At 31.3% G+C, this 24,230-nt stretch overlaps 2 protein-coding genes across 2 annotated transcripts; one reads left to right on the top strand and one right to left on the bottom strand.

Moving 5' to 3' along the window:
* The first annotated feature begins 13,842 nt into the window (after positions 1 to 13,842).
* On the top strand, positions 13,843 to 17,493 carry LOC105114820 (uncharacterized membrane protein At3g27390-like). The gene is made up of 8 exons (XM_011011513.1): positions 13,843 to 14,160; positions 14,312 to 14,420; positions 14,502 to 14,694; positions 15,608 to 15,786; positions 15,906 to 16,035; positions 16,101 to 16,296; positions 16,385 to 16,625; positions 16,803 to 17,493. The coding sequence occupies exons 1-8, from the start codon at positions 14,067 to 14,069 to the stop codon at positions 17,038 to 17,040; spliced, it is 1,380 nt and encodes a 459-aa protein (XP_011009815.1). The 5' UTR covers positions 13,843 to 14,066; the 3' UTR covers positions 17,041 to 17,493.
* LOC105114817 (protein transport protein SFT2-like) lies at positions 17,354 to 23,478 on the bottom strand. Its single transcript, XM_011011509.1, has 4 exons — positions 23,152 to 23,478; positions 20,040 to 20,307; positions 19,768 to 19,872; positions 17,354 to 17,680 (listed from the first exon to the last, which is right to left on the bottom strand). Exons 1-4 carry the CDS (start codon positions 23,346 to 23,348, stop codon positions 17,570 to 17,572), a joined length of 681 nt encoding a protein of 226 aa, XP_011009811.1. The 5' UTR covers positions 23,349 to 23,478; the 3' UTR covers positions 17,354 to 17,569.
* Positions 23,479 to 24,230: the final 752 nt, after the last annotated feature.

The following is a 24,230-nucleotide window of genomic DNA, read 5'->3' as shown; positions in this document are numbered from 1 at the left end:
TTACTAGTGTTTTTTTATTATTGGTTGATAGGAATTTTCCTGTTAAAATCTTATAAATTAATTGAAAACCTCATATTCATATAAAAATTGATTGAAAACCTCAGATTCATACTAGAACCATGATGATTCAATAAAACCTTCAAACTAACTAAGTACAAGGATTCCCTGAGTAAGAACTCTTGTATCATCACTTTGAATAAATATAATGACTAAAAATCCAAAGAAAGGTTTATCCTTTGATCAAAATAAACATAGACAAAGAGCTAGATGGAATAAAAATCTTTCAATTTAGAGTTTCTAACTCTTTGAAATTTTTTGAAGTCCGATCACCAGATTTGAATATTAAGTTAAGTATGAATCATAACTCTAATATTCTATAATCTATTTCATATACTGCATGCTCCAGATACTAGAGTCAAAAACCATCTCTATCAAGATAAGATGACAAACCCATTTTATATCTTATCAATAGGATCCAGTATAATAAGTCGCACACTCATATTCCAGAAATACAAAAAGAAAGAAATTCCACAATTGAACTACCAAAATAGAATAGCATAAAATGGGCTAAAAAAACGAGACCAAAATGCTTCACTTTGTATTGAAAAGCTAGAATTTAGTGATTCTTGTAAATCTAATTCATTGAAATTCCATCCAGTAAAACGAAAGAATTATAAATCTGCAAAATAATAGATAGGAATACTCCAAATAAAGCCTTTTCGACACCCATCAAAGGAGTAGTTCTCCACCCCGGAGCTACTTTACCATATTCTAAATCAATGGTTTCAATAAATCCCCTATAATAGTTCATCTTAGACAGGATCTAGAACTCCCCTTAATGCTTTGTGTAGCCATAAATTCTTTTTTGTATTAACTAAGATTTGTTGACTTTGTATACCATTCTGTGTAAATAAATGATCTTATCATAGATCCATTGTGGTCTGAAAATTATTTTTTTATTATTATTATATAATAATAAAAACAGCAACCCTAGTTGCCATCTCTATATCTGGTTTACTTGTAAGTTTTACTGGGTATGCCTTATATACCACGTATGGACAACCCTCTCAACAACTAAGAGATTTATTCAAGAAACACAGGGACTAGTTGAAGTAATGAGTACTAGTTGAAGTAATGAGCCCTCCAAGATTGGGAGAGTCATTACAGTCAATTAAGATAATGAAAAATCATTTCATCTTTTTAGTTAGAACTTTAGGCGGTTCTCAAAAGAAGAGCGAAAAGAATTATTTCTATAGTTGACACTAAGAGGAATGTATAAACTAATGATTCCATAGATTCAATCGTTGTTTACAATTATAGCTTCCATATCTGTTTATTTAGAGTGTTCCCAGATTAAAAAAGAGCAAGAGTCGAGATAAAAAAAGACTGCAATTCAAATCAAGACATCCCCAGTACCCTATGTCAAATTACAAAAAGAAAATAGAGATGAAAAATCAGAGATTAATGTTGTCTCAAACTACTTGTCTTCATGTAGCTGGATCTCCATGTTTTTTGGGAATGCTTCAAATTCCACCTAAGCATCTAAATCTGGATCAATACCAGCAAAAACATCTTTGAACAAGGTTCAACAGCCATGCCAAATATGTTTGAAGAAGAAGAGTAGGGCAAACAAAAGATGTCCAAAAGTAAACCAACCACTTGGACTACTACAAAAAACACCATCGTATTTCAAAGTAGCACGATCTCATTCAAAACTTTCACCTAACTGTGCGCATCTAGCATATTTTTTTATAATAGCAGGATCACAATAACTTACTCTATTTAGTTCACCATCATAGAACTCAACAGTTACACCTATTTGTTCAATACTATACTTTGATTCTGCACTTTGAAAAGGAACATCATCTTTAACAATTCCATCTCCATCTACCAAAACAACCGGAAATGTTTCAATAAAACAAGTACGCATATGACATACAAAAAGCTCACAAGCTTTTTTATCTCTAAATATAGGATGTCCTAACCACCCAATAGTTATTTTATCCCTATTATACATTGAACCTACTCTGAACAATCCATCATTTGCCAGATTATTTTCAATGTAATCATAAAAGGCTAATTTTTCAAGAATTTTAGACCAAGCTTCATATAAGCTTTGATTTTCAACCAGCCCAGTATCAATTCTTTGATATATTTCTTACTGGAAGTATCCTTGATCCTATTGATAACCAGTGGACCAAATAATTCAATAGGGGTAGTTGTTGAACCATCTCACATAGTTCCAACAGCAACAAAGCTATAAAAAAGATAACAACGATACTACTAGAAAGCACGATTTCAATATTTTCCATATGTAATCCCTTATATAGACGTTGGGGCGGATAGACACTAAGATAGAATAGGCCAGCCAATATGCCTAATGTCCTTTCTGTAATATGATGAGAGGCTATTCCTCTCGAAACAAAAGGATCAAAACCTTCTACACCCCAAGCTGGATTTACAAATTGTAATTTTTCGGTTAGCCTGCAAGGATCAAACACCCATATTCCAAGACCATACAATCCTGCTACATAAAAAGCATCAAACCCAAAACAAGTCACTCCTGAGATAAATAAATGAATTCCAAAGATCTTGAGCAAATTTAAAGAAGGTTTTCCTGTACATTCATCACAAAAAATCTCTAGATCCTAATACACCCTATGTTAGATAGTTGTCAAGAAGCATAAGCTAGAAAACACATTATACGTCTCAACCACACCTTCATAACTGCAAATACCCAGATTTGTTGTAGTTCCTCTTGTAATACTCCAATCACCCTATAATGGGCATGATGAATGAAATTTCAAAAATAATTTCATGTAAAAGTGTTGATGTATACCTGAATAAAAACCGATAACAAGTCTAAATGAAACAATTAGTAAAAAACAAAACTATACTTGGGATAAGAAAATAATCTCGATTATTTAGTAAAATAATTGTATAATTTATGCAAGGATTAAATAAGAAAATTTAGATTTCTTATGAAAATCATTAAAAATAAAAATATAAAAGACATTAAATAAAAGGAAAAATTATAAATAACCATAAAAATTAGCCTATAAAAGGTTGTTTCCAACAACCATGGCCGAACAAGAGAGAAATGAAGAGAAGGTGAGAGTTTTTCATATTTCTTTTAAAATCCTTGCAAAAATATCATCTAGACATGTAGATTGAAGGATTAAAGAGGTTGGAAAAAGATCATAACTAAGAAAATGAAGAAATTCCAAGAGCTTTGCGCGGGAGAGATGATAATTTGGAAGGAAAATTAGGAGGGAAGGAGAAAACTTGTATTCTTACCTTTTTCTTCTAAATTTCTTGTGTTTAAAAGGAATGAAGCTTTGATTCAAGCTTGGTTTAAGTTTATTTTGTGTATTGATGCATTTTAATTAATGTGTGAATTATGAAAAATTAAGTTTGAATGATTAATTATTAGAATAGGTAATATTGTGTTTAAATGACTCGTGATCATGAATAATGAATCAATCTTTTCAATTTGAAAAAAAAAAAAAAAGATGAAAAGAGAACTCAACCTATAATGATATACAGTGCATTAAAAGATTTGATAATATGATGATTTACTTTCATTTATTTCATGAATAATTGAATATAAAATGCTTCTTTTAGGAGAACAACTTTGAACTTTGAAAGAAGCGAAGCTTCGGCCCTTCTAGAGAATTGATATATTTATGAATTCAAGGAGTCATTTATATATTGATAGATAGGGTGATTATTAAAACAATTTTGGCAACCCTTTATGGCTAATTTTCTAATCTGGCAAACACGAGAGCGTCAAGTGTGGGAGATACTAATAGACTCATGTTAGTTGCATTGAAGCTTACATTTTATTACTTCGAGGATTTATTTATTTTTTATTTTGCAGGAAAACAAACAGAGATATAATTTTTTTTTTCTCTTGGAGAATTAAAAGAGGCATTTCGTTAATCAAAGAGAATTTTTATGAATCTATCATAAACTCTAGAGGGTAGCAAACATTGTTATAACTTCTAACTACTTCGTATGCTCGTTTATGGGATCAATTTTTTTAAAACTATATATATATCAAAAGAAATGTGGCGTTATCATTAAAGAAAAAAATATTTTTTAATTTTTTTCAGATAAATTTTTTTATTAACATATCTCTTATTTATTTTAGCCAGCACAATATTTTTAACTAAAATCATTATTTTTATTTAAAATAAAAAATATTTTATGATTTTTAAATCAAGTTAACAAGCAATCTGAAAAATCATTTTTATGTAATTAAAAGCTAAAAAAACCATAAATATGATAAAATCATGTTTAGAATAAATTTTAAAATTTTAATAATTAAAAGAAATTTAAATCAAATTTTCATAAACAATTTATTATTATAATTATTATTTTCATAAATAATTTTCATATAAGATACATAATAATTAAAAAATATATTAAAAATCAAATAAAAAAATTTATAATAATATTTAAGAACCTTATTAAAACTAATAATAATATTCAAGAATTATGTTAAAACTAAAATATAAGTGAATCTAGTAAAAAAAAACATGTGAAACAAAACAAAAAAACATAAACAAAAAAGAAAAGGATCGCAAAGGATCTGACCTAGTATCTAGCTTATGCGCATGATAGCAAACCAAGTCTATATGTTTAATTTTTATTTTTTATTTTTATTAAAAGAACGCATTACATATTATTCACAAAATAAAAATAAAAAAAAATATTACAAATTATAAGTTGTGTGTCATAATTCAAAAAATATTTGTGCCCCAGTGCTTGAATCCATGACATTTGACATATCCCAGCCACTAACTAACTCATCACGACCCACAACACAAGATTGTTATAATACAATTAGAAAAATATATTAAAAGGTTTTAATGTTTATATAAATAGTAAAACACTATAAAAATATATGATTTTTTTAAAAAATTTAGATAATTATTTATAAATAAAATTCTTGTAATTGATATTGTAATATAGTGTTATCACTTGCCAACTAGATAGTGTGTTTATATTTTTATTTATTTATGTTATTGATTTGCTCAAGATTAATATTTTAATGTTATATTAATTTTTTTTTTTGGTTGATGAATATGGCATTTTAACGATAACACTAAACAAACTCTGTACAAAATTATATTTAACAATATTAATAAGTGATATATATATATATATATAGGTCATCTTGAAATTTTTTTATGTTAAAAAAAATCTTGTGATATCAACATACAATATAATTTAGGCAACAATCTTGTGATATATATATATTGTGTGTTGATATCACAAGATTTTTTTAACATAAAAAAATTTCAGACCTATAAGTTAAGTCAGACCAAGCGCACTGTAAAAAAAACTTAAAAGTAATTATTCATTAAATAATAACGAAGTAAGTGTTATCTATCATTTAATTTTTATAATTTATTAAAACTATTTAATTAGTCATTATGGTGTAGAAATTATTTAAATGATATCTTAATCTTTTTTTCACTCATACATTTCATGTGGTGAATATAATAATTACTAAATTTTAACATTATTTTTAAAGAAATAATTATATTTTAACAATTTAAATACATGTTTAATTATTAATTAGATTACATAAGAGAACATGTGACTTCATTCTCTCTATTATTAACAAATCATACTATTTAAATATTTAATAAAATAAAATTTAAAAACAAAATTATTTTAAACTTCCTCATTCTTATATATTCAAATTTTATGTTATATATCATTTTATTATTTTAATGAAAATATTTCTTGAATCACCAAAAAAAATTATCTTTTAAACAATAAAACATAAAATTAAAAAAAAATTCAAGTACATAAATCTAAATAGGGTGGTTAAACGTGTCTGGGCATTGGAGGGAAAGAAAAAATTAAATGCATAGGCCTTTCAACCCAAGCTCACTCACCTAAGCATGGTTTTTTTTTTTTGTAAATTTTTTTATCCCTTATGTTTTCTTCAAAAAGTAAAAGGTGATGTGTTGTGTGCTAGGTTATAGCCTAGATTCTAACATTTTTGTGGTGGTTGAAAAATTAAAAATATATTTTTTGAGTTAAAACCTCATTTTAAAATTCATTTTCATCTGAAAACAACTCAAGAAACACCATAATAGCCTATTTAAAACACATACCAGCCTTAAAACATCCTAAAAAACCAAAATCAATCGGGAAAAAAAATCATAATAGAACTCAATCTCCTTTTTCAGGGATGTTTAGGGTAAAAAAACAAGTATCATCATACTTTCTAGCTGAATAGAACTTGTTGATACCAAAAATAACAAGTTTTGTCCTTCAAAAATGGCTAAACTAATGATTTTCTATCTCCTTACTATTTTCATATGAACAATGAAATAGGTTCCTTCTTCTTCTTTTTCTTCTTCTTCTTCTTTTTTTTTTTATCATTTTTTTCTTGATTTTTTTTTAAGTTAACCCTTTAACATTAGGTTTCTATTGAGTTTTTTATTGGCTTCTATTTTTTAATTTTATAATTTAATATTTAGTTGTTTTAAACTGATTTTTATAATTTAATTCAATTTGTTTTTATAAGATTATTGTAGTCTCAAACAAACATCCTGACATTTGATTTGTACTCAATTTTTTAAGTATATATGTTTTTTACCATATAATTAAGTAAAAAAATAAATTTATCTAACTCAGTGGAGTTTATGATCTCGATCATGGGTTTGGCGGGTAAAGCCATTAAACTCGAGTTAATCCAATATGAAGACATCTCAAAACTATAAAAAATATTATCTTGAAATTTTTTAAATCCAAACCATGTATTTTACATGTTCGGGTTACCTTTGAGCTTATTAAATTAAGTAAATCATATTAAAATAACTCTCATATTATTTAGTAACCCAAGTTTAGTGAGGAATTAGGTTGAGAAGTTTTAATGTTGACCCATTAAACTTGAATTTTTTTTTACATTCAATATATATATATATATGACCTATAACATATCGTAGACCGGTAAACTAGTTTTATAGGATGCAATTAAAAGAAAAAAAATATTAAAAACAAAAAAAATTAGGAACATAAAAAAACTCAAATCTTTATAAGCTATTTGAACTCGTGAATCGAATTCAACTTACAAAGTGAAATCATTTTTTGTGGTTAAAACCCTTTTAAGGATACTAATTTGAATTTCAAAATAGAATTCAATTAATAAAAAAAATAACTAAAAGCAAATAAGAGAGGAGACCATCTGAATTACTCAAGGAATTTATTTGCTCAAGAAATTCAATTATAAATAATGTTATAGCAATCAAAATTAATACAACAAAAATACGAACTAAGAGAAAAGGAGGCTAAGGTTTTCATTGATTACTTTATTCTGAAGTTGTTATTCTAATATAAATACAAAGAGATTATATATAGGCTAAACTAAAAATATTATTCTATCCTTAACAAATAAAATAAATATATTTCTTAACATCTCCCTTCAAACTCACGATGTGGCTGCTACAAGCATTGAGAGTTTACCAACTAGAAAATAAAAACGAGAAATGGAATGCGACTTGATAAAGAAATCTATAATCTGTAAAGAAAAAGAAACAAAAAGCAAAGTAATAGTGTCATGCTTGAGATGATGACAAGTAAGATGACAATCGATCTCAATGTGTTTAGTTTATTCATGAAAAAACAAGTTGTGAATAATCTAAATAGAACTCTGGTTGTCACAATACATAAGAGTAAGACAAGAAAGGAAAACTCCTATATCCGTAAGTAACCAACATGAATAAACAATCTCTATGGTAGTAGATATCATAATACAATATTCTATTTTGGTTGAAGATTGAGAAACAATAAATCGTTTCTTACTTTTTCCAAGAAATAAGAGAATCACCTAAAAAGATACAAAAACTAGTAACAAACTTGCAATCTGTGAAATCACTGTCATGATCAACATCATAGCATGCACGCAGTTCCAAGAAAGAGATGGATGGAAATAAAAGACACTGAAAGATTATACCTTGAAGATATCGCAAAATACAAATAAAGTTTCCCAATGAACGGTAATAGGAGAAGCAACAAACCAACTAACAACATGAACATCATATACAATATCTAGACGAGTAATAGTGAGATATATCAAGCTCTCAATAATAGTACAATATAAAGTAGCATTTGTCAAAGGTAAACCATCAGAAGAAAAATATCTTACATTAACCTCAATGGGAGCATTTACAGTTTTGGTATTAGTAAATCTAGTTCACTTAAGAATATCTATAATATACTTCGACTGAGAAAGAATGTAACATCTGGGTGAGTAAGCTATCTTAATACCCAGGAAATATCAAAGATAACCAAAACCCTTCATTTCGAACTATCTAGTAAACTTCGTCTTCAAAATTAAAATACCATTAATGTCATCAACATATAAAGACAGAGTGATATGATATATTTTAGTGCATTTAATAAAAAAAAAAGTAAAATCATGACTACTAGAAACAAATCAAAGAGATGAGATCACAATAGAGAATTTCTCAAACCAAGCATGAGGTACTTGTTTGAGACCTTATAATGTTTTTTGAACTTACAAACATACTCAAAGTCATATGAAACACTATGAGGGAGGCATCATATAAACTTCTTCTTGAAGAACTCAATTCAAGAAGGCATTTTTAACATCAAATTAAGAAATGTATTGCTGACAAACCAAAGTTACGGTAATAAGAGTATAAATAATAGTTATTTTTCTAACAAGGGCAAATATCTCCTTATAATCCATACCTACTGTTGAGAGCATCCTTTTGCAATCAACCTAGTTTTATATCGCTCAATAAATCTATCAAAACTAGTATTGATCTTACATACTCAACGACAACTAACAACATTCTTATCATAAGGTAACCAAATTTTAAGTATTTGTCTTACATAAACTAGAAAGTTTTTCTTTCATAGTTTGTTGCAAAAAAGGATCAATAATTATCTCTTTATAGGATGAGAGCTCAAAGAGACAATGAATAAAAGCTGAAAAGAAAGTAAATGAGGAAGAATAACAAGAATAAGCAAAATCTGGTAGCTTTATAAACTTACAAATGCATGTGGATTGATGTAGAGGTAGATTCACAATGTCAAATGAAGCTTAAAGGAGTGTAGATGAGAATAGAGCTTCAGGTAAAGTAAAATATGTAGAATGATGAGTACAAATCGGTCGAATATGGAGAGGGGTATCCAAGGTACTAGGAACTTAAGATGATAAACTGTCAGAATCCTTAGAAAAAAGATCTATATGAATAAGATTAAATCTAATCAAGCTATAAGTAGTGGATGGAATAGAAAATAAAGGTATATGCTCGAGAAAGACAACATGATGAGACACATAAACTTTATGAGTTATTGGATCAAAATAACGATACATTTTTTTACCTTCATCATAACTAAGAAAGACATAAATAGAAGATTCAAAAGACAACTTATTGTGTTCCACATAAGAATATGCTCGAGAAAGACAACATGATGAGACACATAAACTTTATGAGTTATTGGATCAAAATAACGATACATTTTTTTACCTTCATCATAACTAAGAAAGACATAAATAGAAGATTCAAAAGACAACTTATTGTGTTCCACATAAGAATGAAGAACGAAACAAGTACACCAAAAACTCTAAAGGAGAAATAATCATAGGCAAACCCATACAACATTTTGAGAGGAGAAAAACCTGAAATATGAGAAGATGGAATTGTATTAATCAAATTTACAGAAGTAAGAATAGTATCTCCTCAAAACTCATTATAAATAGAAGCAGACAACAAAAGAGAACATGCAGTTTTGACAATGTGCGTATGTTTTCTTTCAAAAACTTCATTTTGGTTAGGAGTATTTCCACATGATATTTGGTGAATTGTTCCATCTAAGGCAAGCAACTCACAAAATTTATTAGAAGATTATTCGCCACCTAGAATATTTAATAATAGTAGAATATTGAGTTTTAACAGAAGCTCGAAAGGCTTTATATATCTTAAAGAATTTAGAATGATATTTCATTAAATAAACCCAATAATAATAAGTATGATTATAATAAAAGAAACATAATATCGAGACATTTCTTTTATGGCAATAGAAAAAGGTCCCCATACATCAAAATGAATTAATTCAAATGGGAAAGAAAAAACATAAATACTTCAATTAAAAAGTAAAGCGAAAAATTTCACCAGTTTACATCCACTATAATCAGAAATATCACAAGTTTGTAAATTTTCTAAAGCTTTTGTGGATGCCAAAAATCTCAAATGAGAAGACAAAACATGACCTAGACAAGAATTCCATAAATAAAAACTAGACAAGGAAAAACTAAAACAGAAAGAAGATAAATCAACACTAGTAGTAGCAGCAACAACTAGCACCTTTAACTTATCCAAAATATATAGTATGTTCTCCCTACGGCTTGTCCCAATCAGCTTCTGAGATTGTACATCCTGTACATATTAAAAAAAAAGGAAAAATAACTAAATAATCATCAGAATCACATAACTGACCAACAAAAGCAAGATTCAATATAAGCTTTAGAATAAAATAAACATTAGGGAGAGACAAGTGAGGTGTGATAATAGAACCAATGCCTACTAAAAGCATGAGAGTGTCATTAGCAGTCATAATAGGAATAGAAGGCGAAAATGACATATAAATAAAAGATGAAGAATTTGCAGACATATGATATAAAGCACTAGAATCCAAGACCTATTTAGAATGTGACATACTTGAGGAACTATGAGGAAAATAACCTACAAAAAAGAAGCGGACAATGCTTATAGTTGTAAAGGGAGAAAATTCTAAAATCACTCAACCAAAATACTAGGATCGGTGATAGAGCCTAATAAAACTACTGTTGCAGTATTGTGGTGTGGTGTGGTGTGGTGTGGTGGTTTATAACCTTGAGCTGGTTTGTGAGCATTAGATTATGATTAGCTGTCAAGCTTCCAAACTTAATTTTATTGTCTCACTTTAGAACACGAAGCCTTCTAATAACCTTTCTGCTTGCAATAACTACACTCGTTGAAGGCGACCCTTGTTTAAGGCTTGCTCTAATGATCGGAGAATAGCTTAGAGGGTACTGGTAGCACAGAAGAATTCAAAGCATAAAGAATTTTATTTTCAGAATAAGACTGAAAATGTATTTCTTCAGCTAATAACTCACTAACAACAAAGTCAATAGAAGGTAATGGAGAATGATGCAAAATTGAACCTTGAAGTTCTTCAAAATCAATATAAAATGTTGTTAGAAACTGTATTAATCGTTATTGCTCTCTACAATCAATATAGACACCACATACCTTTAATTCTACCAATTTTATAAAAGCTAATTGATCTCAAAGATCTGTTATAATAAAATAAAATGCCTAAATACTTATATTCTTCTAGCGAAGAGCTTGCATGTTATTCTCTAAATGATACTGTTTTGTAAAATTTAATTGCGTGAATAACTTTTGTAGATAATATCAAATCTCCTTTATTGTCTCATACTTTGCCAACTGCATACAAATGGAATACTCAATAGAATTTTTAATCCAAGTAATAATATTTGCATGGTTTGTTTCTCATGCATCTGTCAAAGCAATATCCCCCTCCTTAATATTCGTAAGTATCACATAATTTATACTAACATATCCCCATATCTTTTTACCATTAAGGAGATTTCTCATTACATAACCTCAATACGAATAGCTCTTTCCATCCAATCTCACAATCATAGACTGAAGTGAATTATCTTTTTTAGTAGCAATAATCATCAAACAAAGAAAACCAACACGTAAAACCAGTGAAAAACAAAATACCAAATTGCAGAAACTGAATATACATCTTCTCAAAGTTATACGATTACTCCAAAAAAAATTGCAGAAACAAAACACAAATACTAAATTGTAGAAACTAAAGAAAAGATGAAATACCATATTTCTAGAAACTGAACAAATATCACTCCAAAAAAATTAACACAAAACTAGTTGTTACCAATTGGATCCGCGAAAGCTATGTTTGAGATTAAATCTTACTCTATAAAACCAACTCTGATATCATGTTAAAGCAATCAAAATTTACACAACAAAAATACTAGCATAAAAGAGGAGATAAAAGAGAAGACTAGGATTTTCATTGATCACTTTATTTTAAAGTTATTGTTTTAACATAAATACAAAAACATTCTATATAAGCTAAATTCAAATTATTATTTTACCCTTAACAAATAAAATAAATAAATTTCTCAACAACCAAAACCCTAACTTAGGTCTCATCTTCCTTAACTCTCTTTCCATCTCTTCTTCGTCAAACGAAAAACCTCATCTCTAATCACCTCAGTTTGTAATTTTATAGTTTCTAGAGGAACTCACCCAAAAGAATTAACAAAGAAATATAGCTGATTCTAGAATTTTTTTTATAAAAAAACCCTCTTGCTTTCCTTGGTGTCTAGAAAATTACATGTTTCAAAACCAACTAGTTTAATCCAGAGAACCAACCTGCAGAAACAAATACATTTATTGATTTACACCGATGTCTCGAAAATCAACAGTTTTAACATCATCTTGCTGAGTGAAACAGCTTGCAAAATTGCAAATTCCATCAAATACAAATATATTTCATCCTTTTTAGTGCTCTTCCATGCCTAGTCCTGCTTCCTTTTCATATATAAAGGAGCATCAAATAAGACATGCAAGTTATACAATATACAGAACTGGGCATGTGAAGTTAGTGCTAATTTCACTAGCAGCTTTGTCCAGTAAGAGAAAAACTATGCCCAGCATCATTCAACAGAAAAGGTTTGTGGAGGACTTCAGTTTCACAATACTTAAGTATTATTCAATTGATGATCATTTTGTATAGATCTACTTATTGCATGAACAATTCAAATATATGGTAGAGCCTAGTGATGGAAAAACAACAAAATCCTCGAGCAAAAAGTTGTATCTTGTGATGGTTTGATATTTATATTTTATATAAGTTTGATTTGATAGAAACTCAAGAGTTTTTATTGGAATATATCTAGAATTGTTTTTCTCAATATCTTAATGTAAAGAAAGATATATTTTGATAAAAAAAAATTTAAAAATATATCCTTTTAATTTTTTGCAATGAACAATTAATATGAGGTATGTCTATTTAAAAATTCTTTAAAAAATGTAAATTTTATGTCTTTTAAATAAATATAAGGGTGCTTGTAACAAAAAGAAATGATTTGTGTAACAAAAACAATTTATAAACTAGAATTGCTAATTTAATTTATTTTCACATGTATTTCAATAATATATTTGAATTGAATTATGTGATTTAATCTTTTATTTTAAATATAAAAATCCTAACGGATTATTAATTAAATTTAAATTTATTTAGAAATTAAATTCAATTTAACATGTAATTTAATTTAGGTGGTAACCTCCCTCACTCAACAAATTACAGTACTTCTAGACTAAATATCAAAATTCTTATATATATATATGTGTGTGTGTGAAGTTAACATAACCTCAAATGTAACAAAGAATTGAATCTTATAAAAACACAGCATCTTAAATTATTTTTATTTTCAATTAAAATACAATTTTAATGAAAATTAATGTTAGTAAACAAAAAAATAATAATTAACCATCTTCAAATTTAATGGTGTGTCAAGATCTTTTAAAACAAAACAATGGAGTTCTTAAAATTAACGGTAACGATTGTTGGCTTTACATTCTTGTACTTAAGAAAATAAAATAAAAAGGTCATAGCAATCAAGTAAAAGAAGTGGTGTTGGATTTCGATAAATTTTTTTTTTTTTTTAGAAGGCGGTTGGTTCCCGCCAAAAAAGGTGCGATGAAAGGAGCCGGGAGAGCGGTGTCTGTCACGCCCAGAGCCACCGTTTTAAACTCACGGGTCCCTTTTAGGTCCCTCCCTCGCCACGTGTTCTTTGGATCACCGTCTCTCGCCACGTAACCCTCCCATCTTCTTCCACCGGGCTTCTCCAAAGCAGCAGCTCCCTTTCTCTAAATTAATCCATATATATTACTATGATTTTTCCCTTTATTATTAGGCTTAGCTAGTCTTATTGAATTCATCAAAGAGGACCTTCAGCTAGCCAGCTCATGAAGGTTCCCGTTGGGTTTCTGGCTACCCTTTGGAGCTTCTTCTCCTTCTTGCCCTTCTTCTTCTTCCTCCTCATCCTTGGCCTTGCCAAAGGTATATCATGTTTTTTAGAAATTCTCCATGTTTTACCAGCCAAATAATCAATGGGGTGCATGGTTTTTTCAGTGGAGAATTTCTAGGAGGGTTGTTGGTAGTAGCTATGGCTTGTGAGTCTGTGTTGCTAAAATTCTTTTTTTGTACACAGCTGCGATAATTGGTCCAATCGCCCTGGGGATTATTGTGATCGGTAATTCAGCTGTGATCATTGGTCTTTGGATAGCCCATTTCTTGTACACTTACTATTGTGTGGCAAGGTATATATACATATGCTTCTATTGAAGTTCATATTTGCTTTTGTTCTTGTAATTTGATTCGGTATTCGTTTACAATTGTAGAACCAAGAGGCTTGGTATTGTCCTGAAGATTGCGGTGCTTTTGCTCTTGCCTGTGCCCATGGTCCTTTGGCCAGTCATTGGAATTGGCGGAAGCGTTTTGGGTGGCATTGGATACGGGTTTTTTGCTCCTCTTCTTGCAACTTTTGAGGCTGTCGGGGAGAATGTCAAGGACAAATTCTACCACTGTTTTGCTGTGAGACTCTCTCTCTCTTTCTTGGCACTGTTTATGTTTCACCGCAAGTATAGTTCTGAATGTTCACTGTTTTGCTGTGAGTCTCTCTCTGTCTTGGCCTTCTTTTCTGTGCCCAAACGAACCATATGACTGCAGCAAAAATGATGACATGATACCCATTGAACTGTACTGATTCTGGTTGGCTTACATAAGATTTGAGATTGCAAATGGAAACATCAGATGAAGTTAAGAGCTGAATATTCGTATGGCATGGTTCAGTATGCCTTGGTCTTGGGGTTATTTCTGATTTTATTTACAGAGATAGTCGGAATTCTTGCTTCTGCAAGTCCTTGTTAATTGTTTCCTAGCCTCCTTAGAACATGATTCTAATATCTGAAGAAGCGTGTTTAACTGGTGTCTCTGCAGTATCATTTTTTTCTCCGAATTGCTGTATAATGTTTGCTTTCAGATGCAATCCTAGAACACTTTCTGACATCTGGATTCTGCTTTTGTCACGAGCTTCGCACCCAAGTAGTCATAAAGCATTGCCCAGTGATTGTCGAAACAACATTCCAGTGTTCTAAGATGCATGTTGGACCAATGTCCTCAAGGAGAAGTGAACATTCAGGCCTCTTAACCTTCTAAGTTCATTCTGTTTTCTCGCTACCATTTTATGGCTTTGAATTGTTAAAACCAGGTTAAACTTCTACATTCTCATATTTGCATTTTATATTATCTTGAGGTAAGATATTTCGGTCTCTCATATCTACATTGCTCCATGGATCTCGCATGCTAGCTCTGCGCATTTGAGCATCAAAATCATAAGGGTAGCGAAGCAGGATTAAAATGCCCATTTTTATCACTTTATCGGGATAAGCCTTCAGTAGAGTGATTTTATTGAAATTTGGCTTCCGCTTGAATTTCCTTCCACCAGGATGGTTGCTTGGCCACTATCAAAGGTACCTGCACAGTAGTGTGCGATTTTACAGATTTTTGCTTCCATTCTTACTTCTCTTACATGGATGAACTATGTGAGAAGGTCCCTCCAGAAGAGAAGCCGATGGATGTGAAGTATGAAATTTCCTCCTGTTTCTCTGTTTCATATCGACAAACACATTAAAAAAAAAAAAAAAAATTAACTGAATCTTTAGATCCGTCGTTGAACACAAGAAGAAGGAAAAAGGTGAGATGAAAGTTAAAGCAGTACTGGTACTAATAATTTGTCATCGCAGGAATGCAAATCCTAAGCCAGGAGAGGACAACAGCTTGAAGACTAGAAGAGAAAACTCGCTCAATGCGCAACTCATCTCGCAAAAGTCAAGAACACTGAAGTGGGAAATCCAGCAACACAAAGCAGTGCAGGTATCGAGTTCTCCGCGTACAAGCTGTAATCAATTTTGTTTCTTATGAACGCTTCGATGGCACAGGTATGGGATTGGTTATTCAAAGCTTGCGAGGTAAATGGTAGGATACTGCTTCGTGATGGCCTGATAAATATCCAGGAAATTGAAGAATGCCTTGTTAAGGCTAATTGTAAGAAGCTGAGCATCAAATTACCTACTTGGTCCGTACTACATTGTCTGCTTGTATCTGCGAAGTCTGACTCATCTGGGCTGGTGATCTGTATGTCTTTTCTAAACCTTTTGTCCTAGCTTGATTGATGCTATTTTACAGTGCTAGTCATGATCATAATAGCAATTGAATCTTGCAGCTGATGATGTAGAGTTGGCAAGAAACAATGGACCAAGGGAAAAGGTGTTTGAGTGGTTAATCGAACCGTTATTAATTATGAAAGAGCAAATAAAGAATCTGAAAGTAGAAGAAAATGAAGAAACCTGTCTGAAAAGGCTGGTTATTGAGTGCGAAAACAAGAGGCCCGAGGAGTGGGATGGAACTGGATTTCCATCCAATGACAATGTCAGAAGGGCACAGCTGCAAGCCATTATCAGAAGGTATGTTTTTAAATTGTGTATCCAACTGAGAGGTAGAACACAACCTTTTCTGGGTTAAACTGCACTGGATTCTTGTTATTATAATGAGGGCAGCCTAGACCAGAATCCTCTAGACTAAATAGAGCTCGAAAAGTAGATATTATCCTCCTAACCCATTATGGATTTAATCCTCAACAGATTGCAGGGGATTGTAGCTTCCATGTCCCGGTTTCCGACCTTCCCGCGTCGCTTTAGGAACATGATGAAGGTTTTGTACGCAGAGGCAATTCAGGCTGGTGCTTCAGCCAGTCATATTGGAGTAGCATTAAAATCCAAATACACTAGCAAGAGCTTGATTGGGTCTGGGAGTAGAGAAGGTAGAAATGAAACTGATGAGGTAATTAATGAGGCATATGATAGCGGGGATGTAGTATGAGTTGGCTTTTGTAAGATGTGTGTTTTTCTTTCTCTCTTTGGATGTTGGACTTGTGCCGATAGTACCTTTAATCCTCCGTTAAATGTCTGTTGAACGAGAGGTCTCTCTTGGTTCAGAACAGCGAGAAAATCAAAATCTGCACTCGCTTAAAAATCCCAAGCACTCTTTCGGACTGGATAGTGCACCAACCCTGAAACATCTTTTGTGGCATGGAATCTCTCAAAACAAGATCATGACTCGGAAAGCTTTTCCAACGCCCAAGTGACAAGCATTTTCACACAAGGATGAGAATGTTATCACATCCAAAGCTGGAGGGAGTCGAAAGAGTTTCAAATTCAAACATAACTCTGAATGTTATTTAACACCAAGGAACATTTCTATCTTAGATAAACTATGAGGGCTCTGCCCTTTCTAGTTCTTTTGATCAATAAGAATTTCATACACCAAAAAATTTTAAAAAAAAATAAATAAAAGAAAACATAGACATATGACGGGAACAATAATAAATGAGAAAAACCAGACACTGATATCACCTTCCGAAACATCTCAGTATTGATGCGGTAAGAGTTGAAGAAAGAAACTTCAGCCCAGTTGATCCTCCAGGGAAATAAGAAATGGCATAATACGATAGAGCGAGGACCTAGCAAAGTTTTAAAAAGGCTTAAGTTTCTCAAGAATTATTACTCCAGTGACTACAATGAAAAGAAATGAAGAAATTGATATCTATGGTTTGAGAGGGCAATGTTGCCCTGGTGCATAATCTGAGGTATTTCAAACGAGTAAATACAAACACCATAATTCCATGGATCCGAAAAATCACAGATTCACCCAACAGGAATACGCAAAGCCTATTGATATTCTACAAATCATAAACTGCCACTAGTGGAAAAACAATAACTCAATTGGCATGCCAGACACCTGACAAGACACTACTACAATTCAACAAAGAAATGGGACAAAAAAATTGTACCTTTCTTTTTAATTTAGAAAAATAATGGTAAAAAGTAAACAATAGTAGCAAAACTCAGGTTTTACGCCACATACAGAATCTTTACTTAGATAACTAGGGGATCAAAACTGAAACAAAGAAAAAACAGGAGTCCTTTTAAAAAAAATAAAGAAAGAAAATGGTGTCGACACCTTTTGCTTAATGTTACCTTAGTATATTTTCAAATTTCCTTTTAGTTCCCTTTATTTTTGCAATTAAACAATTTAGTTCAGTCCCTGAGTTGTTAGAGAAAGGACAGAGAAAATTATGAGAAAATAGTGGATGATCAAGAAAAACATTGATTGGTTAGAATCTGATGACAAAAAAATCAAATTTGGTATCAAAGTGTCCGAGAGGAGTCATTGAGATGGTTTTGGACTATCAAATTGCCAAAAAAAATAAATCAATGTTGTGAGATTTTTTCACCATTTGATTTGTTTTTAACCAATTTTGAGTTTTTTGAATTGAGGAATTAATTTTTTAAGGTTATAAGAGTGTTTTTATGTGAAAATCAGTTAAAATCAGGTTTTTGACTAAAAAAATACCTATCAAGATTTTTCAATCACCTCTATGATGGCTAGAAACTGGATATTTAGAGTAAATGTCATCTATTTTTTTAAAAAAATAAAATAAAATTAACAAACAACATGTCATCCACCTATTTAAATAATAAAAAAATATCATACACTGGCATGTTCTGCTAGGCTTGAATTTTAGCCGGTTGGGCATGATGGGCCTTCTAGGCTCACACTCTTGGCTCTTTTGCATTTATTTTTATATTTTTTTTATAAAATAGGTTAAAATTAGGTTTTTAAGTAAAAACAATATCTATCCTGATTTGTTTATAACCACTATGATGGCTAGAAACTAGGTTTGCAGAAAAAGTGTGGTTTATTTTTTATTTTTTTGTTCAATAATTAGACATGCCAGTGACCTTTAAATACCAAATAATATCAAGCTCATGCACACAGGCTTGTTCTGCCAGGGCCACACGCTAGGTTTGAATTTTAGTGGGTCGGGCATGTTAGGCCTCCTAAGCCCGCACTGCTGGTCCTATGCTTTTATTTTTGTATTTTTTTCATTTTAAGATTATTTTAATTTGAAATTAAATAACTAAATATAGATATTACATTATTACTTTATCGAGTTGGGAAATTAATTAAGAATACATTTGAGTTATTATTTTTTAAAATACCATTAAAACTATGTTTTCAAAAAAAGATTATAGTTATCTTTTTTTTTTAATTATATCAAACATTTTTTTATCCAATCCATCATATTTAAATTATTTTAAAAAAAATTAATCTTTTATGCGAGCATCTATTTTTATTATCATATAAAAAATAAAAAATAATTGCCAACTAGTCCTTGTATTTGAAAGTCCTTGTATTTCTTGTATTTGAAAGGTGAACACAAATTGACCTACGTCGATCGACTATCCACCGTGTCATTGTTTTAGTATTTAAAAAACAAAAGCAACTGCATTTGAAATTTCTTTTAATTTTATTATGTTAAAAAACAGATTAGCAATGACTGCACATTTTTTTTTATCCTTGTTCAGCGATTACTTCGATGAAACTTCTCTTGCACATTAAAAGGTAGCGCGGGTAACCTATCTAGTACGAACTATTCAAGTTTTACACCAGATGTTACTCAGATACCTAGGTGAGCTATCTGCCAAGCACATGAGTAGACTATAAAGAAATTCAAAGTACCACACAGGAATTTGAAGTTGGTACCTGTAACACGGAGAAGAGCACAGAAAGGATGTAACTGTGAAGCACCATAGAAACATATACAGTTCCTACCATGGTACTGATAAATCCCAAAGTGAAAGGGAGCCTCTGTAAATAAGAAGGAAAGCAAGGAGCCTAAATATCTCATTGACAAGAAACATTCAACAACTTTAAGCCATGCAATAAAACATAACTCAAATGTTTCTGTAAGTGATTCATTAACTAATACGAGCATTGGTCAGGGAAATAAAATAAAGTAAAATAAAATACAATACCTCTTTAGAAAACATGTGGGCAAGCTGATTCTTAGGGCCTTTGAGTGCAAAGAATGAAGCAACGATTAAGGCACAACCAATAGTAAAGCAGATTGCGAATTTCTGAGGCACCAACACCATGACAGGAAGGAACATGGTGAATGCAATAAAGACAAAGAACACTCCAGCAGCAAGTAGTATACCAAAGTACACGAAAGATTGTCCAGAAGGAACATTGATAGTGGAAGACTGAAAACTCCCGGGTATATCCCTGACTCCTTTCGAAACTCTGAAGTTGAACAAAAAATACTTAGACTTAAACGTTCTTGTATTTATGATAGTAATCAATCATGAGGAAATAAATACCAATAAAGCCATGGACCAACTCAAAAATCAGTTTCCAATTCAAGCTTGCAGGAAAATAATAATCCGATGAAAATAGTTTCATCACGCATGAAAATAGTTTTCGTAATTTTTTCTCTCTTCCTGATTTTACCTTTAATTAGAACTTAAACTCATTTCACCAACACCATGTTACATGCCTAGTCACTAGGAATGGATGCATAGTCACTAGGAATGGATGCAGTATATGGAAAGAAGAAGCTACAGGTGGTGCAAGATTGGTAACGTCTGCAACACACAATAAAAGGGTGGTTAATTCTGTTAGTTGTTAGCCATAGTTAGTTAGCATATGGTTACAGCTGTTATAGTTAGTTAGAGCAGTCAGTTAGTCGTTATCTTCAGTTACTATAAAACCATGATCAAGGGTATCGGTTGAATAAAACAAATATAGAATACAGTCAATTCAGTCTCATCTCTTCTCCCTTGAATTCTCCCTATCAAATCCTCTGTTCTTAACCTCACTTCTTCTTCATTTGTTAAGAAACCTTAACAATTAGTCAAATCCTCTGTTCTTAACCTTACTTCTTCCTCATTTGTTAAGAAACCTTAACAATTGGTATTAGAGCTCTAAAATCCAATCAAGATGGTTGAAAAATGTTGAAGAACGTTGCAAGAGGTTGGATGAAAGAATGCAAAGCCTTCACCAGGAATTTCATGAATCAATGGCTGACCAACAAAGCAAGTGGCAAGAACAATGGGTGGAGCAAAACAAGAGAACTGATCAAATCAGTTTGCAGATTGAAACATTATCAAATCAGTTCCAATCATTTCTTGCTACTCAGATGGTAGGAAGAGAAGTTGGAGCCAACTCTAGAGGAATCTTGAATACTCCAACAACGGGAAAAAAAAATGGTACTCACAGCAATCAAGAAAGAATATTGCAAGGATCCAGGAACGTACAGGAACGTCAAATAAATAATCAAGAAATTCAAAACTTTAGAGCTGAATACAAGAGACAATGGCAGGAGCAAAACAGAAAGCTTGATCAAATCGGATCAAAATTGGAGGTTTTAATGGCCCTGCTAAGAACATACTCAGAGAGCCAAGAAGTTGAAAGAGCTAGCATAATTTCTGATGGGAAAGAACAGAATAGTAAAGAGGCTATACTTTACAACCACTCAATTCCATTTTTTTGATCAAGAATCCAATATCACAGCTTCTTTCTCAACAAGCCTTGGAGGGTTAGTGATGTGTCTTAGATCGTAAGAAAGGAAAATAAGAGAGTCCGAGTTTTACAGGTATGAAGAAAGGCATTATAAAGATTTGAAGAAGGAAAGAATTAGAGTTAGAGTTTCAGGTTCATTTTACAAATGCCGCTATTGTCATGGGAGAGATTACTATCCCTGGGATTTTCTCCAGCATGCTTATGATCTTGGTAGAGGCTCAAAAAGAGGGACTCTAAAAGAGGAAGCTCAACACCTAGCTCTTGCAAGGTATATTCAGAGGCATCTTGATGTGAAGGATAGATTAGAGTCCTCTTTGAAAAGAGCAGTTGTTTGTTCCCTCTACCTAAACGCCAAAACTGAATGGCATGCTGTCCATGATCATGATAAAGAACACCTTAGAGAGGACACCTGAATCATGAGCCTAAAAGTAGAGCTAATGACAGCTTTCATTGCCTTGATTCTTGAGGATTGTTACGAACCTTGGGTTTAGAAAGAAGTGGTTGCAGGCTTAGTTCAGCGGTTAAATTCGTTCCCTGAAGATACTACGTGGGAGGAGTTGACAGAGCTGCAGTTGCAATTCCCAGATTTCAGTGTTGATACGTGAATTATTTCAGCTATAGATTCTTGGGACAAGAATCTTTTCATGGAGGGGATACTGTTATGTACCTAGTCACTAGGAATGGATGCAGTATATGGAAAGAAGAAGCTAAAGGTGGTGCAAGATTGGTAACGTCTACAACATGCAACAAGGAGGTGATCCTTTTCATGGAGGGGTATTGTTATGTACCTAGTCACTAGGAATGGATGAAGTATATGGAAAGAAGAAGCTAAAGGTGGTGCAAGATTGGTAATGTGTGCAACACGCAACAAGGACGTGATTAATTCTGTTAGTTGTTAGCCATAGTTAGTTAGCATATGGTTACAACTATTATAGTTAGTTAGAGTAGTCAGTTAGTCATTATCTTCAGTTACTATAAAACCATGATCAAGGGTATCAGTTGAATACGAAAAATATAGAATACAGTCAATTCAATCTATCTCTTCTCCCTTAAATTCTCCCTGTCAAATCCTCTGTTCTTAACCTCACTCCTTCTTCATTTGTTAAGGAACCTTAACAATTAGTCAAATCCTTTGTTCTTAACCTCACTTCTTCTTCGTTTGTTAAGAAACCTTAACACGTAACCTCACTTCTTCTTCATTTGTTAAGAAGCCTTAACACACCATTGCACTCTCAGCACATAACAATTGAGAAAAATGATATGCTTGCCGTTTGCCAGTCAATTATACAAGTGATTACAGTGACCGCAGAGATGGATTGCCCCGCAATTAAATGCTCAGCATAATGGAATTAAATAGCAAAAAAAATGTCAAAATAATTGAAAATTCACTAGCAAAACAACGCCATTTATTAAATCAATTTTCTAATAACATTTTTGCTGGTAAGAAACCTAATTGTTCACGATTGACTAACACTGGCACCAGAACGAAGCATAATTTAATCCAATCTTGAAGAGAGAATATGAAATGAAAGTATAATTATGACGTTGTAGGGTAGTAGAAATTACACGTTGAAGGTGCCGGATACTTTGTCGCTGGTGGTACGGACTGCGGCTTCGAGATCGAAAACTGGAGCGGAGGAATCGGATTCCTGAGAAGCGGCGTAAGCGTTCCAATCTGATAGCAAAGACGGGGAAGAGGAGGAGGATTTTTGGTCGTTGAAGGTTGGGCCTCCCGTGAACCACGATTGTGCCGTTTTCTGCATTTTCTCTTTTTCCTTACTGGAAATGAAGACGGGGGTTTTGATAGGAGATCTGAATCTCTCTCTTTCAGATTGAGGATTTGAGATCTGATAGTGCTTTTCGCGCCACCTCCTCCTCCGTTAGTGTCCATTTATTATTAAGGGAGTCTTTGCAATGTATTTTTAAAAATTTTGAGAATTATTTTTTATTTAAAATAAAAAATTATATTTTTAAATTATTTTAATATAATAATATTAAAAATAATTTTAAAAAAATAAAAAATTATTTTAATATATTTATAAGAAAAAAATATTTTAAATTATTACTACTATTATAATTTCAAATATACTCTAAGAATCGTTTCATTATTATATTTCTTGCGTATATATTATGAAAAAAAAATTATTGGTATATTTATTGATGTATTTTATTTTATGTTTAATTTTATCAATAATATTATTTGTAAAAGATATATATTATCATATTATTTAGTATTTTTTTATTTTTTATTTTTTACTGTAATTTTTTTGATATATATAGAAGAAATTTTTTTTATTGCTACTTACTAATGGATACATGGATAGAAATTTTATTAGTAAATGTCAACGCAATACACTAAGAAAAAAGTTTCATCATTAATGTTTTTATTTATATTTAGTAATTTTTTAATATTAATTTGATAGGGATAAAAAAGAGGAAAAATCAAAAAAATCAAAAGAGTATAAATAAATAAATAAACCACGAGAGATGAAAGACAATCAGAAGAAGCAGCTTGTTTAAATTAAAAGAATTAAAAGATAGGCCATTCAAAGAGGATGAAACTACAGAATCGTTCGTTTAAAAATAGGTTAGACATAAAGTTAATCAATCAATTGTTTTTTTTTTTTTTTTACGGGCATACAAAG

The sequence above is a fragment of the Populus euphratica genome, unplaced genomic scaffold (genome assembly GCF_000495115.2).
Source record: "Populus euphratica unplaced genomic scaffold, PopEup_1.0 scaffold586.1, whole genome shotgun sequence".
NCBI lineage: Eukaryota > Viridiplantae > Streptophyta > Magnoliopsida > Malpighiales > Salicaceae > Populus > Populus euphratica.
Note: the sequence above shows the minus strand (reverse complement) of the source record. Positions and strands in the feature narration are given on the sequence as shown.

Bases quoted from the DNA above. Each gene is read 5' to 3' on its own strand.
- LOC105114820 (XM_011011513.1), top strand. From the start codon at position 14,067: ATGAAGGTTCCCGTTGGGTTTCTGGCTACCCTTTGGAGCTTCTTCTCC. The intron at 16,036-16,100 runs GTATCGAGTTCT...TCGATGGCACAG, and splicing joins AGCAACACAAAGCAGTGCAG to GTATGGGATTGGTTATTCAA. The intron at 16,626-16,802 runs GTATGTTTTTAA...AATCCTCAACAG, and splicing joins CTGCAAGCCATTATCAGAAG to ATTGCAGGGGATTGTAGCTT.
- LOC105114817 (XM_011011509.1), bottom strand. From the start codon at position 23,348: ATGCAGAAAACGGCACAATCGTGGTTCACGGGAGGCCCAACCTTCAAC. The intron at 19,873-20,039 runs GTATTGTATTTT...TCTTATTTACAG, and splicing joins CCCACATGTTTTCTAAAGAG to AGGCTCCCTTTCACTTTGGG. The intron at 17,681-19,767 runs GTACCAACTTCA...AAACTTTGCTAG, and splicing joins TGCTCTTCTCCGTGTTACAG to GTCCTCGCTCTATCGTATTA.